General features: G+C 48.9%; 1 protein-coding gene and 2 non-coding genes across 3 annotated transcripts; all 3 read left to right on the forward strand.

Moving 5' to 3' along the window:
- Window positions 1-8560: 8560 nt before the first annotated feature.
- RACK1 (receptor for activated C kinase 1) lies at window positions 8561-12818 on the forward strand. The gene is made up of 8 exons (XM_017649906.3): window positions 8561-8804; window positions 9511-9682; window positions 10207-10354; window positions 10605-10700; window positions 11065-11175; window positions 11574-11714; window positions 12269-12379; window positions 12705-12818. Exons 1-8 carry the CDS (start codon window positions 8696-8698, stop codon window positions 12768-12770), a joined length of 954 nt encoding a protein of 317 aa, XP_017505395.1. The 5' UTR covers window positions 8561-8695; the 3' UTR covers window positions 12771-12818.
- Window positions 8892-8959, forward strand: LOC118969061 (small nucleolar RNA SNORD95). Its single transcript, XR_005056948.1, has one exon. It is a non-coding gene; the product is annotated as a small nucleolar RNA SNORD95 (small nucleolar RNA).
- LOC118969060 (small nucleolar RNA SNORD96 family) lies at window positions 10000-10076 on the forward strand. Its single transcript, XR_005056947.1, has one exon. It is a non-coding gene; the product is annotated as a small nucleolar RNA SNORD96 family (small nucleolar RNA).
- Window positions 12819-13541: the final 723 nt, after the last annotated feature.

Below are 13541 nucleotides of genomic sequence, written 5' to 3' on the forward strand. Positions count from 1 at the left end.
CCCCCCACCAGCCCCAATCCTAAAGGACTCAGATCTCTGGGTAACAATTCCACTTGGCACTAAGCAGGGTCCCACAAAAATAAGAGGGATCCGGTTGTCCTGGATAAGGATCTCTAGAAGTCACATACCCCTTTCGTCTGCCATTTTTTTTATTAAGGTATCGATAAACAATCCTATGAAGGTTTCACATGAGCAACATTGTGGTTACAACATTCACCCATATTATTGAGTCCCCCCCACACCCCATTGCAGTCACTGTCCATCAGCAGAGTAAGATGCCAGAGTCACTATTTGTCTTCTCTGTGCTACACTGCCTTCCCCAGTGACCCACCTGTATTATGCGTGCTAATCATAATGCCCCTTAATCCCCTTCTCCCTTCCTCCCCAACCCCTTCCCTTTGGTAACCACTAGTCCCTTCTTGAAATCTGTGAGTCTGCTGCTGTTTTGTTCCTTCAGTTTTGTTCCTTCATATTCCACAAATGAGGGAAATAATTTGGCACTTGTCTTTCTCCACCTGGCTTATTTCACTGAGCATAATACCCTGTAGCTCCATCCATGTTGTTGCAAATGGTAGGATTTGTTTTCTTCTTATGACTGAATAATATTCCACTGTGTATATGTACCTCTTCTCTTTATCCATTCATCTACTGATGGACACTTAGGTTGCTTCCATATCTTGGCTTATAAATAGTGCTGCGATAAACAGAGTACATATGTCATTTCAAATCAGGGATCTTGTTTTCTTCAAGTAAATTCTTAGGAGTGGGATTACTGGGTGAAATGATATTTCTATTTTTAGTTTTTTGAGGAACCTCCATACTGCTTTCCACAGTGATTGAACTGATTTACATTCCCACCAACAGTGTACGAGGGTTCCACTTTCTCCTCATCCTTGTCAGCATTTGTTGCTCTTTGTCATTTAGATGTTGGCCATCCTAAATGGTGTGAGGTGGTATCTCAGTGTGGTTTTAATTTGCATTTCCCTGATAATTAGCAATGTGGAGCATCTTTTTCATGTGCCTGTTGGCCACCTGAATTTCTTCTTTGGAGAAGTGTCTGTTCAGACCTCTGCCCATTTCTTAATTGGGTTATTTGCTTTTGAGGGGTTGAGGCGTGTGAGCTCTTTATATATTTTAGATGTTAACCACTTATTGGATATGTCATTTACAAATATATTCTCCCATACTGTAGGATGCCTTTTTGTTCTGCTGATGGTGTCCTTTGCTGTACAGAAGCTTTTTAATTTGATGTAGTCCCATTTGTTCATTTTTGCTTTTGTTTCCCTTGTCCAGGGAGAAGCATTCATGAAAAAGTTGCTCATGTTTATATTCAAGAGATTTTTGCCTATATTTTATTCTGAGTTTTGTGGTTTCATAACTTACGTTCAGGTCTTTGATCCATTTCAAGTTTACATTTGTGTATGGAGTTAGACAATAATCCAGTTTCATTCTCTTACATGTAGGTGTCCAGTTTTGCCAATGCCAGTTGTTGAAGAGACTGTCATTTCCCCATTGTATATCCATAGCTCCTTTATCATATATTAATTGACTGTATATGTTTGGGTTAATATCTGGACTCTCTATCCTGTTCCACTGGTCTGTGGGTCTGTTCTTGTGCCAGTACCAAATTGTCTTGATTACTGTGGCTTTGTAGTACAGTTTAAAGTTGGGAATCAAGATTACCCCTGCTTTATTCTTCCTTCTCAGGATTGCTTTGGCTATTCGGGGTCTTTTGTGGTTCCATATGAATTTTAGAACTATTTGTTCCAGTTCATTGAAAAATAGTGTTGGTATTTTGATAGGAATTGCACTGAATCTGTAAATTGCTTTGGGCAGGATGGCCATTTTGACAATATTAGTTATTCCTATCCATGAGCACAGGATGTATTTCACTTATTGGTGTCTTCTTTAATTTCTCTCACATCTTGTAGTTTTCAGGGTATAGTTCTTTCACCTCCTTGGTTAGGTATATTCCTATGTATTTTACTCTTTTCGAATACATATGATTTCTTTTTCTGCTAGTTCATCATGTTGTATCCTGCAAACTTGCTGAATTCAGTTATTCTAGTAGTTTTGGGGTGGATTTTTTAGGATTTTTTATATAATATCATGTCACCTGCAGACAGTGACAGTTTAACTTCTTCCTTACCAATCTGGGTGCCTTTTATTTCTTTGTTTTCTGATTGCCGTGGCTAGGACCTCCAGTACTATGGTTGAATAAAAGTGGGGAGAATGGGCATCCTTGTCTTGTTCCTGATCTTAAGAGGAAAAGCTTTCAGCGTTTTGCTGTTAAGTATGATGTTGGTTGTGGGTTTGTCATATATGGCCTTTATTATGCTAAAGTACTTGACTTCTATACCCACTTTGTTGAGAGTTTTATCATGAATGGATGTTGAATTTTGTTGAATGCTTTTTCAGTAACTATGGAGATGATCATGTGGTTTTTGTCCTCCTTTTTGTTGATGTGGTGGATGATGTTGATGAATTTTTGAATATTGTACCATCCTTGCATCCCTGGAATAGTCCCAGTTGATCATGATGGGTGATCTTTTTGATGTATTTTTTAGTTCAGTTTGCTAATATTTTCTTGAGTATTTTTGCATCTAATATTTTCTTGAGTATTTTTGCATCTGTGTTCATCAGGGATATCAGTCTATAATTTTCTCTTTTTGTGGTGTCTTTGCCTGGTTTTGGTATTAGAGTAATGCTGGCCTCATAGAATGAGTTTGAAAGTATTTCCATCTCTTCTACTTTTTGGAAAACTTTAAGGAGGATGGTATTAGGTCTTCTCTAAATGTTAGATAAAATTCAGCACTGAAGCCATCTGGTAAAGGACTTTTGTTCTTAGGTAATTTTTTGGTTACCAATTTAATTTCGTTGCTAGTAATTGGTCTGTTCAGATCTGCTATTTCTTCCTGGGTCAGTCTTGGGAGGTTGTATTTTTCTGTTTCTAGAAAGTTGTCCATTTCTTCTAGGTTATCCAACTTGTTAGCATAGAATTTTTCATAGTATTCTCTAATAATTCTTTGTATTTCTATTGTGTCCGAAGTGATTTTTCCTTTCTCATTTCTGATTCTGTTTATGTGTGTACTCTTTTTATTGATAAGTCTGGCTAGGGGTTTATCTATTTTATTTTCTCGAATAACCAGCTACTGCTTTTACTGATGCTTTCTATTGTTTTATTCTTCTCAATTTTATTTATTTATGATTTGACCTTTATTATGTCCTTCCTCCTACTGATTTTGGGCCTCTTTTATTCTTTTTCTAGTTTCATTGATTGTGAGTTTAGACTGTTCATATGGGATTGTTCTTCTTTCTTGAGGTAGGCCTGTATTACAGTATACTTCCCTTTTAGCACAGCTTTTGCTGCATCCCACAGATTTTGTGGTATTGAGTTATTGTTGTCATTTGTCTCCATATATTGCTTGGTCTCTGTTTTTATTTGGTCACTGATCCATTGGTTATTTAGGAGCGTGTTTTTAAGCCTCTATGTGTTTATGGGTTTTTTGTTTTCTTTGAGTAATTTATTTCCAGTATTCATACCTTTGTGGTCTGAGAATCTGATTGGCACAATTTCAATCCTTTTGAATTTACTGAGGCTCTTTTTGCCTGCCATACTGTAGGTATACAGAACTCTCCTCCCACTAGCCTCACCCTGCAAAGGATGGCATTTCTCAGCAGGCTCTGGCCATTTAACCCAAGTATGAGCAGGGAGGACTGTCTCCTCTTCCGCCTTTCTATTTTGTGGTGAGCCAGCCAGCCTCAAGTTTCCATTTTGACGTGTTCTCCCAACCCTGGTTGCTGTGAAACTCTCTTCCTGGTAAGAAGCAGAGAATAAGCTCCTTGGGTCACCTTTTGTTTTTCCCTACCACCTAATGCTACTTTAAATCCTTTAACAAGAAGACCAGAAGCTTGCCTTCTCCCAGCATGTCTTACAGTCATGCCTGGAACATGCCCACTTCCACAGCCTGACTGCACATCTGAAACACCCAGGGCCTTGGAAATCCCACAGTCCAGTTCCCAGAGAAGACCCAACAGAATGCCTTAGCAGCTTTCCAGCAACTGTCAGAACTCAGATTTCTGCCTGAGATGTACATTGAATATTATCAAGAGAAAAAAAAATGGCACATGCTTTCTAAGAACCTGTTCCCAGCTTTGCTTTCATGCTGCATCTCCCCCTCTCTCTAGGAAGAATGGAACAGAACCTATCACAATATCCCATGTTTCCTTGTATCCAACCTTTTTGAGCTTAATTCTTTAGACCTCAGTCAATAATTAGCTTAATTCTAAATTATAGAGCCTGATTCTGGCTACTGGAGTGGAGGAGGTGGAGTAGGGAGGAGAGAGATGGATTAGAAGATGTTCAACCCTTTACTCTCGAGGCCTTTGGCAAGTTCTCAGTCCCTCCATTCATAGGGCTCTCATAACCTTCTTAGATACCTTCTTGTCCAGCTTCTGAACTCGTTCCTGTTTCTAATTTTATTTCTGCAACCTCACCCTCCATTATGGCAACAAATGCCTTTCAGCAAAATCCAGTCTAGGCAGGAGAGAGATGAGAGAATCCTTAAGAGGCTCCCTAGGCTTCATCATAGTCTAGATCCCTGACAGGAGGGCACACTACCCACCTCAGCTCACTCTGTCCTACCTTCCCAGTGGAAACAATCCCTCCTGACTTGGGCTGCAAACCACTTGTACACCCCCCAAGCTGACCTCTCTGCCTGGAACAGCCTCCCTTTAACTGCTTGCCCTTTACTACTCAGCCTGTGCAGCTGCCACCAAGATTAGACTCTTCCACATGCCAAATCCTCTACCAAGGACTGGGAACGCAAAACGTCAGCAGAATCAGACCAGCCCATCCTTAGGGCATCCAAGTCCCAAAGGGTTCAAATGGCAACGTGAGCTAAGTGTTGTGAAGGTCCTGCACAGAGAACCTAGACCTGCGGGTCACAGAGGGCTTCCCCGACAGGACAGCCTGAGCTGAAACCCAAAGGAAGCCTTTGGTGGGGGTGGGGTGGGATATGTGGTCTTCCAGGCAGAATAGAGGGTGTGTGCTGTGTAGGGGAGAACATATGCACTGAGGAGGAGGTAAGGGCCAGTGTAGCCACAAGATGAGTATGGGGCACGCCACCCAGCCACACAGAAGCTGCAGAGGGACAGGGAAATGAAGGGAAGCCACCTGCTGAGTTTCAGCTGGTAGGCAGCAGGCCCTCTGGTCCTGGCCACACACCTTTCCCTCAGCCCCCTCACCTACCCATACAGGGGCCCTCACCTCAGCATCAAGTGAGAAGACCTGTCACTTCCTGAGAGCTGGCAGGAGGGGACAGAGGTCTCTGTTCCTGAGGAAGACTTCATGTGCCTGTCCTGGGGGCTACCCCCAAAAAAAAGGTATAATGAGACAGACTTCCCTAGAGCCTCTCCAACTTTTCTGGGTTCTTGTGTGGAATGGAGGTGGTGCCCATGGAGAAGCAGGTGAGACCCTCTTAAACTCAGGCCAGGAGCAGTGGGCCCAGCCAGGATGGATTCTGCCTGCAGCATGTGGGCAGCTGGGAGGAGAGGGAAGACTGCAGAGGCTTCCCCAAAGGCCACAGAAAAGATGCCCTGAGGGAGAAAGAAAGCTTGCGGGCAGGCCTGTGCCTGGTTGTCAGGCGCATCCTGCAGCTCGGGGACTCACCCTGCTGAGGCCACGCTCCCACTGCTGATGAGCGAATCCACTGATTCCTCCTCCAGAGGAGTGAGGAACCCAGGTGGGCCCCTGTGCCCAGCAGGGAGCTGCGGGGGCCTGGTGGGAAGCAGGCAGGGACGGGCTCAGCTCCAGCTGGGGCTACATGGGAAAGGCAGCCGCTGCACCGTGTCCCTGCCCCTAACTGCACCCTCAGTGGGCCCAAGTGTCATGGACTCTGCACAGAACTGTCCCTCTGGCATTTGGCCTGCCTGCATTCCCAACCCTCCGAGAGAGGAAGGCTGGGCAGTGGTTAGAGGAAATCTTGGAAGTGGAAAGCCCGAATCCCACAGGGTCTGGTCAGCCTGGTCATCCGGGAAGTCCACTGTATTGCATTTCTCCCGCTCCTCCGCTGGCACTGCCAGCTCGGTTCTGGTGGACAAAACCCTAATTCTCCCTCGGCCCCATAGAAGGGGGCACTGTCAGAATGGTCTCAGAGGGTAAGAGCCGCCGGAGATAAAAGGCACCTCTGAGGCCTCTGGCCAGCTGAGAGGCGAGGACCGGGCAGGAGTGGGGTGAGCTGGGGGAACCTGAAGGGCAGGGCTAGCCTGGGAACCAACTACTTCTGGAAAGGGGTCTGGCCATACAGGAGGATCCCACCCTTTGAGTATCCATGAGGAACCTGGGATGTTTGTCTTAAACCTGGGCTTCTGGCCCTACCTCAGGCATGCTGATTGCACAGGGACTCCCTGGGCAAAGTTCACGACAGACCAGTGAGGTTTCTCCAGGGGGAAAAGATGTAATAATGTGGCTGAGTGAGGATGTCTCTGGGGAGTAAAGGTAGGAGGAGGTGGAAGAACAGGTGGCCTTGAGGGCAGCAAGGAAATCCTCTGCATGTACAGGCCAACAGCAAGGAAAGCACCTGCGCAGCATATCTACACGTGGAGAGGGGGTGGAGTCGCTGGCTCACCCCTCCATTTGTGCCAAGTGCCCAGGGAGGCACTGGCATGACCAAGTGGTGGGCAGCAAGCAGGATATTGAGGTGAACGAAAGAAGGGGTCTCCTATGACCACAGGAGAAACAAAATACATAGGTCAGGGTGGAGTTCTGTGTTGGAAAACCCTGTTAGGGGTGCCAAGGAGGCAGGTGATGTACATGCCTGTGACCCTTGGAGGTAAGTCATCAGGCTGCGGAGAAGCACAGCCAGGACAGCGCCCTAAGGAACCACAGTCCTTCCGCAAGCCTGAGAGGCAGGCACCCCGTCAACTGCCCTCCAATCCCACTGTGCGGTCTTCAGTGCCAATTCTCCAGCTCAGGACTTTTGCACAGACTCTTCCCTCCAAATGAAACATTTCCCTCCATATACCTTCCTTCCTTCCTGTGCCCTTCCCCCTTTAAAAACTATTTCTGGACGGCGCGTGCAGCACGGTCCCATCCCGCCGGGGACGTGCGGGACCGCGAGGCGCCACCTGCCGCGCACCCTACGAATGAGAGGGAGAATTAGGGTTTTGTCCACAAGAACCGAGCTGGCGGTGCCAGCGGAGGAGCGGGATAAACGCAATACAGTGGACTTCCCGGATGACCAGGCCGACCAGACCCTGTGGAATTCGGGCTTTCCACTTCCAAGTTTTCCTCCAACCACTGCCCAGCCTTCCTCTCTTGGAGGGTTGGGAATGCTGGCAGGCCACAATGCCAGAGGGACAGTTCTGAACATTATTCCCCCATGTATCTACAGGGCTCTCTCCCACCTTTCCTTTGTGTCTTTGTCCCAGTATCTCCCTGAACCTCTGTTCCTCACTCCATCGAATGTTAAAACTTCCAACAGAACAAGCCGTCTCTTTCTCGTTTATAACTCAATCCCCAGGCGGGTGCTCAGTAAATTGCTTGTTTTTACGCTGCTATTGTTCTGAGCGCTTCAACTCTTTCTTTACTCGTCTACTCTCCGCAAACACCATGTGAAGCTAGCTCGTACTTCTAATCTCTTTACGCAGATGAAAAACTAAATACGTTACAAAAAGAAAAGTAAATACTTCTGTATGATCCCTCATTTATTTTGCATATCTGACAGGGCTATCATCCTGATCTGTGCCCCACCCCATTTAAAAACTATTTCCGGACGGCGCGAACAGCACAGTCCCATCCCACCGGGGACGTGCGGGACCGCGAGGCGTCACCTACCCGCGCACCCTGCGAATGAGAGAGGTCGGCGGTCGGCCAGGCAGCCGCGCTTCCGGCTGCCCTGTGTGGGGGCACGTCCTTCAGGCGCCCCTGGGGTGGCCAGGCCCGAAGTCCCTAGATTTCAAACACGGAGGTCCTCCCTCTCGGGGCCTGTAGGCCTTCGCCGAGCTCCGAGCGCTTCTGTTCTGGCGGGCGCGGGGCGGCTCGTTCCTCTCCGCTTCTCCGCTCCTGCCTTCGTCCCTCCGGACACAGAGTGCCTTATCTGCAAAAACCAAGGTTTCCGTGCTCTCTGCGCGTGGAAATGTTTGCTTAAAAATTCACCTGAGCACAGTTTATTTCAAAGTTTTAATAGCGTGCTTTTCATATTGTCCATCGCTGTTCACAGACGCTCCCGGAAACCGGGCGCCTCTGCATCGCGCGCCGAGCCGCCAAGAGAATGGGCGGAGCGGCGCTGACCCACGGCGGTCAGGGAAGCACGGACGGCCCTCCGGAAATGTGCCGGGCACGTCCTCTTCCCCTTCTCGGACACAGGCCGCGTCTACGTTTGAGGGCCTTTTTAAACACTCGATCGTGTTACTTTCAGGATGTGTGTGTACGGCGCTGCCAGATTACGTGACGTGGCGGAGACCAGGTCTTGTTACTTCACTTCCTCCTACGCCCTACATGGCGACACCATCTTGAGCAGACGTGGAGTACGGGGGCCGCCATTTGTACGCGGGGGCGGTATTTCCGTTTCCGGCGGCAGGCTGGTCTTTCTTTTTCTCGGTCGGGCCGCGGCGGGAGAGTCTCGGTGCTCGTCTCTTCGAGTTATCCGGGCCCATCCTGGTCGCTGCGGCGACACCTGCACCCGTCGCCGCCATGACTGAGCAGATGACCCTTCGTGGCACCCTCAAGGGCCACAACGGCTGGGTGACCCAGATCGCCACCACGCCGCAGTTCCCGGACATGATACTGTCTGCCTCGCGAGGTAGGGCAGGGCCGCAGGGGACCGTGGGGTGAGCGTGCGCTGGCACCCGGCCGGCTCCGTCGGGGGTGAGGTGGGCACGGGCCGTGCGGCGCGGTGATGACCCCAACATGCCATCTGATGACCCGTGCTGAGACCCAGAGGCTGTTTCTGAGCTGCCGCTCGGCGGGGAGTGAGTGGGCTCGAGGCACCTCGGGAGTCCGGGTCCCGGCCTGCCCCTCTGCCGCCGGACCGTCCCCTGGGGGCCGCCTGTCGTTCGCTCCGCGCGGTTACAGGCCGTCCGCGGCCGGAGCGCGCCCGCTGCCGACTCGAAGAGCCTACTGAGTGGGGCGCGTCTCAGTAGAAAAGCGCTTTACGCGCCACATGCTCTTTTTCTAAGCCCACTTGTGGCGCTCCAGCTTGTTTCCCACCCGGATCTGCCCCTGCGCGTTAGGCTTCGGGTAAGACTCGGAATGGGCGTCGAGCGGAGTGGCGGAAGGGGACTCCGCGGGCGCGGGTGGCGTTGTGCACACCCGAGCTGGTGCTCGCGGCGCTGCTTGGCTGTACCCGCCTCCTGAGCAGTGAGTCACCGGGCGCGCAGTCCTCCCCTCCCGAGTGTCTGATGGCTTGTCCCATGAGACCGCCAATGACCCTGAGGCGCCCTCCGCTACCCAGTGTCTGCAGGTGGGCCGTGGTGTCCTCACCCGGTTCCTTTCCGTTTCCCTCTTAGACAAAACCATCATCATGTGGAAGCTGACCAGAGACGAGACTAACTACGGCATCCCACAGCGAGCTCTGCGGGGCCACTCCCACTTTGTCAGTGATGTGGTCATCTCCTCGGATGGCCAGTTTGCCCTTTCGGGCTCCTGGGATGGAACCCTTCGCCTCTGGGATCTCACAACGCAAGTAGCTGCTCACTTGACTCTGGGGCATCAGGGAAAGCAGGGCAGAGGGGAGGGAGAGGCACTGTCGGGAGGCTTCCCAGGGGCGATCAGGTCCGCGGTGGGAACTGTAAGGCAGAGTGTGCCTGGAGAAGAGCATTGGGGATGTTGATCTCCATCCTTGCTACTTTTGATGTGCTGTGCAGAATGGCTGAGGAGGTCTGAGCAGCTCTGGGTCTGGGTGAGCAGTTCTGCCAGATAGTGCATTTGGGAGTGGGTGAGAGTTTGAACGTGGTGTGTCTTGGGAGCTGAGTCTACTGTTGGTCTGATGCAGGGAGGATCCTATGATGACAGACGACATTGTCAGCCAATCCCCCGTGGGAGTGAGGACATGTCCTGCAATTCTGAAGGGATTCTCTAGCGAGTTCTCAGCCATGTCCAGGGTTGTGCACGATGCAGCTGCCCTGAGACAGGTGTAAGGCCAGGGAGAGTCAAAGGAATGCTTGCAGGGTCTGTCTCGAGAGTGATCAGGTCCTCCCTTTCAGGGGCACCACCACGCGCAGATTTGTGGGCCATACTAAGGATGTGCTGAGTGTGGCCTTTTCCTCTGACAACCGGCAAATTGTCTCTGGTTCCCGTGATAAAACCATCAAGTTATGGAATACTCTGGGTGTATGCAAATACACTGTCCAGGTAACATGAGGGCACGGCACAGGTAGAGAGTCCGTTTTTGAAGGTTCTTTCCCATCCTTAACCAAGGCCGGAAGTGGTGATTTGAAGCCTCATCGAGAATCTCAAGGGGTTCTTCTGACCTTCAAGATTAGGGTTCAGGGGAGTGGGAATACAAGGCTGTCGATAAACACCCCCAAGTAACAGGCAGGGGTGGGAGTCAACTTTTATGAGACAAGACAGTTTCCCTTTATTTCCTTTCCATACTTTGTAGGATGAGAGCCACTCGGAATGGGTGTCTTGTGTCCGCTTCTCACCCAACAGCAGCAATCCGATCATTGTCTCCTGTGGCTGGGACAAGCTAGTCAAGGTGAGCTTAGAGCCAGGGTGTCAGATCTTTACCAGACAGAATAGGTTCCAACTTGGAGAGCATTGTCCTTCTTTTGCTGTTTTCTTGGTATAAGGCCATTAGTTTTTGATGTTTGTTCTGAAGTAGCTAATGGATGAACCCATTACTGTCCTTAATAAGACAACACAGTTACCTGTTTTAATTCTAATTGTCCTTATGAAGCCAAGACAGATTCTTTAACTTCTTGTTAACTGATGGATTCAAGTATGGCTGCCCCATCCTGGAATGGTTTTAAACAGTGGTTCCTTTTTTGTTTGGTCTGAGCCCTCCTGACCCTGGCTGATCCAGAGCCAGGTTCTTCACCTGTGATCCCCTGCAAACATAGGTATGGAACCTGGCAAACTGCAAGCTGAAAACCAACCACATTGGCCACACTGGCTACCTGAACACAGTGACAGTTTCTCCAGATGGATCCCTCTGTGCTTCCGGGGGCAAGGTATTCATTCATGTGCCATAAGTCTCCTGAGTGGGAGCAGCATCTTAAGAGTACTTGAGATGATGAGGTAGCAATCTAAAAAATGTTCCTGAAGATGACTTAATGAAAAGATCACTTAATGAAAGTGACATAGATAAGGCATACTGTTTACAAGGAGAAAGGTTGTCTTCTGTAAAGCTGGTTTCTTGAAGCAGTTTAGATTAGGATCTTGTATTTTCATCACTGCTGTTTTATATACAAGTTATCAGACTTGGTAGTGTTGGTGAGGTGTCATGCATTAAAGGAAAGGCATATAGGAAGTTCAAGCTGGGGGATCAGGGAGTTAAGAATTAACACAGAATGTGGGATTAACCTCTGGAAGAGGTCATACTGCCGACTCACCTTTCTTGGCTGCCCAGGATGGCCAGGCGATGCTGTGGGACCTCAACGAAGGCAAGCACCTTTATACACTAGATGGTGGAGACATCATCAATGCCCTGTGCTTCAGTCCCAACCGCTATTGGCTCTGTGCCGCCACAGGCCCCAGTATCAAGATCTGGGTGAGTATGGGCTGCAGTTGAGGCCAAGTACCTCAACGTTGTACTTGAGGCTGTACTGTGAGCCTTGGCAATGTTATGGTTTCCTGGTATGTCATCTGATTCACTGCTGGGACTCTAGCCTCCTGGACAATTGCTGTCAGGCTGTTAGTGGTGGAGACCCAGAAAGCAAGTTAAAACTTCCTAGGACCAGGGTTTGCACTGCCTAATAAAAGGGATGACCAATTAACCTCAGCAGTTGACACTTTGGTCTGGTAATTGGGGTGGGGATAGGCAAGTCTCATGCTTTTTAGACTTGACTTAGCATCCCTGGCTCCTCCCACTAGATGCCTGTAGCCTACCCCCTTGTTCCTTAGTGACAGCCAGAAATGCCTCTAGGCATTCCCAAATCCCAGGGTGGGGAGGAGGGGGACAAAAAAAATCATCCTCTGGTGAGACTTGTTGCATTACAGATTTAGGGGCCTTTTGAGAGGGGACCTCTTGGTTTTTCCTCGTCTTGCATTAGTATTGGTAGTGTTGAGAAAGTGTCCTTGTCCTGGTTTTTGCCCCTGCCCCAGGACTTGGAGGGCAAGATAATCGTAGATGAACTGAAGCAAGAAGTTATTAGCACCAGCAGCAAGGCAGAGCCACCCCAGTGCACCTCTCTGGCCTGGTCTGCTGATGGCCAGGTAAGTCAGTCCACCCTCAGGTGATGCAATGTCTGCCTTTCCTCTCCTTTTCTGATGCCAGTTCCTTTGAACATAGTAGAATTAGAGGGTATCTGGGTTGATGAGGGAGAACTTAGTTGTCTGTGCCAGTGAACGCAGTATGGGAAGAAAAATAATGTAATCTGCAGGGCAGTGGTTACCTACCTCGAGTTGACACCTTGATTAGCAACCTGGTCACAAACATGAGTCCCTGCTGCCAGCTGGCGCCTCATCTGAGGGCTGTCTGCGCCACGCTGGTGGGGCTGCTGTCTGCAGCTCTAACCTGCCAGTTCTTTCTTCCTTGCAGACTCTTTTTGCCGGATACACGGACAACCTGGTGCGGGTGTGGCAGGTGACCATTGGCACCCGCTAGGAATATGTGGCAGAGCTTTAGAAATAAACTGGTTTTCTGACTTTCAAAGTGTCTTTTTCTGATGAACTACAAAGCTACTTCCTTTGCTATGCTGTTTATAGTTTTAAAGTCTCTTGAGATACTGCATAGTGGAAGCAAGGTGGGCACCGGGTCAGCAAGGCTTTGGGGAGGTGTCCGTCCTTTGGGTTCTCTGGGCCTCTGGCATTAGATGCAACCTCATGGGCAGTTGGACGGGGTAGTCGTCCCAGGTGGCCTCCTGATGCCCATATTTGAGGTAGACTCCCTTACTCCTAGAGAAATTGTTTTTGAGTGGAAGGAACTGATTAAATTCTATATGGTTGCGATCAGTTTAGACAGGAGAAACCTCAGATCCAGTTCTCTTTAACACATGAGTGTTAAAGATACATGTTGTCATTCCTCCAAAGGTTAAGATCATTACTCTGAAAACGTGAATTCAGGCCGGCGCAGCCTCCTAATGGAGTCCCATTAAAATGGAGATTTTAAAAAATCGTTTTTCTGAGGCAAGACAACTCTCAACTGGAGAGTTGTTGCTTAGTAACATTTTTCTTCTATAATGAGATTTAAAGATCACATAGAGCCAATCTGAAGGTATTCATAAATCTAATCATTGCTGGCTTTTCCTCACATGGTGGCTGAATGACAGCGTATCGAAGCTTGTACATACTCCCTCAACTCATAATGGCAAGTAACGAGGCCTCTTTGGCTTCAGTGCCAACTAGGTAAAATGACCCAAGAGTTTGGGAGTAATAG

This window comes from Manis javanica, chromosome 14, assembly GCF_040802235.1.
Source record: "Manis javanica isolate MJ-LG chromosome 14, MJ_LKY, whole genome shotgun sequence".
In the NCBI taxonomy this organism is placed as follows: Eukaryota; Metazoa; Chordata; class Mammalia; order Pholidota; family Manidae; genus Manis; species Manis javanica.

Bases quoted from the DNA above. Each gene is read 5' to 3' on its own strand.
- RACK1 (XM_017649906.3), top strand. From the start codon at position 8,696: ATGACTGAGCAGATGACCCTTCGTGGCACCCTCAAGGGCCACAACGGC. The intron at 9,683-10,206 runs GCAAGTAGCTGC...CCTCCCTTTCAG, and splicing joins CGCCTCTGGGATCTCACAAC to GGGCACCACCACGCGCAGAT. The intron at 10,355-10,604 runs GTAACATGAGGG...CATACTTTGTAG, and splicing joins TATGCAAATACACTGTCCAG to GATGAGAGCCACTCGGAATG.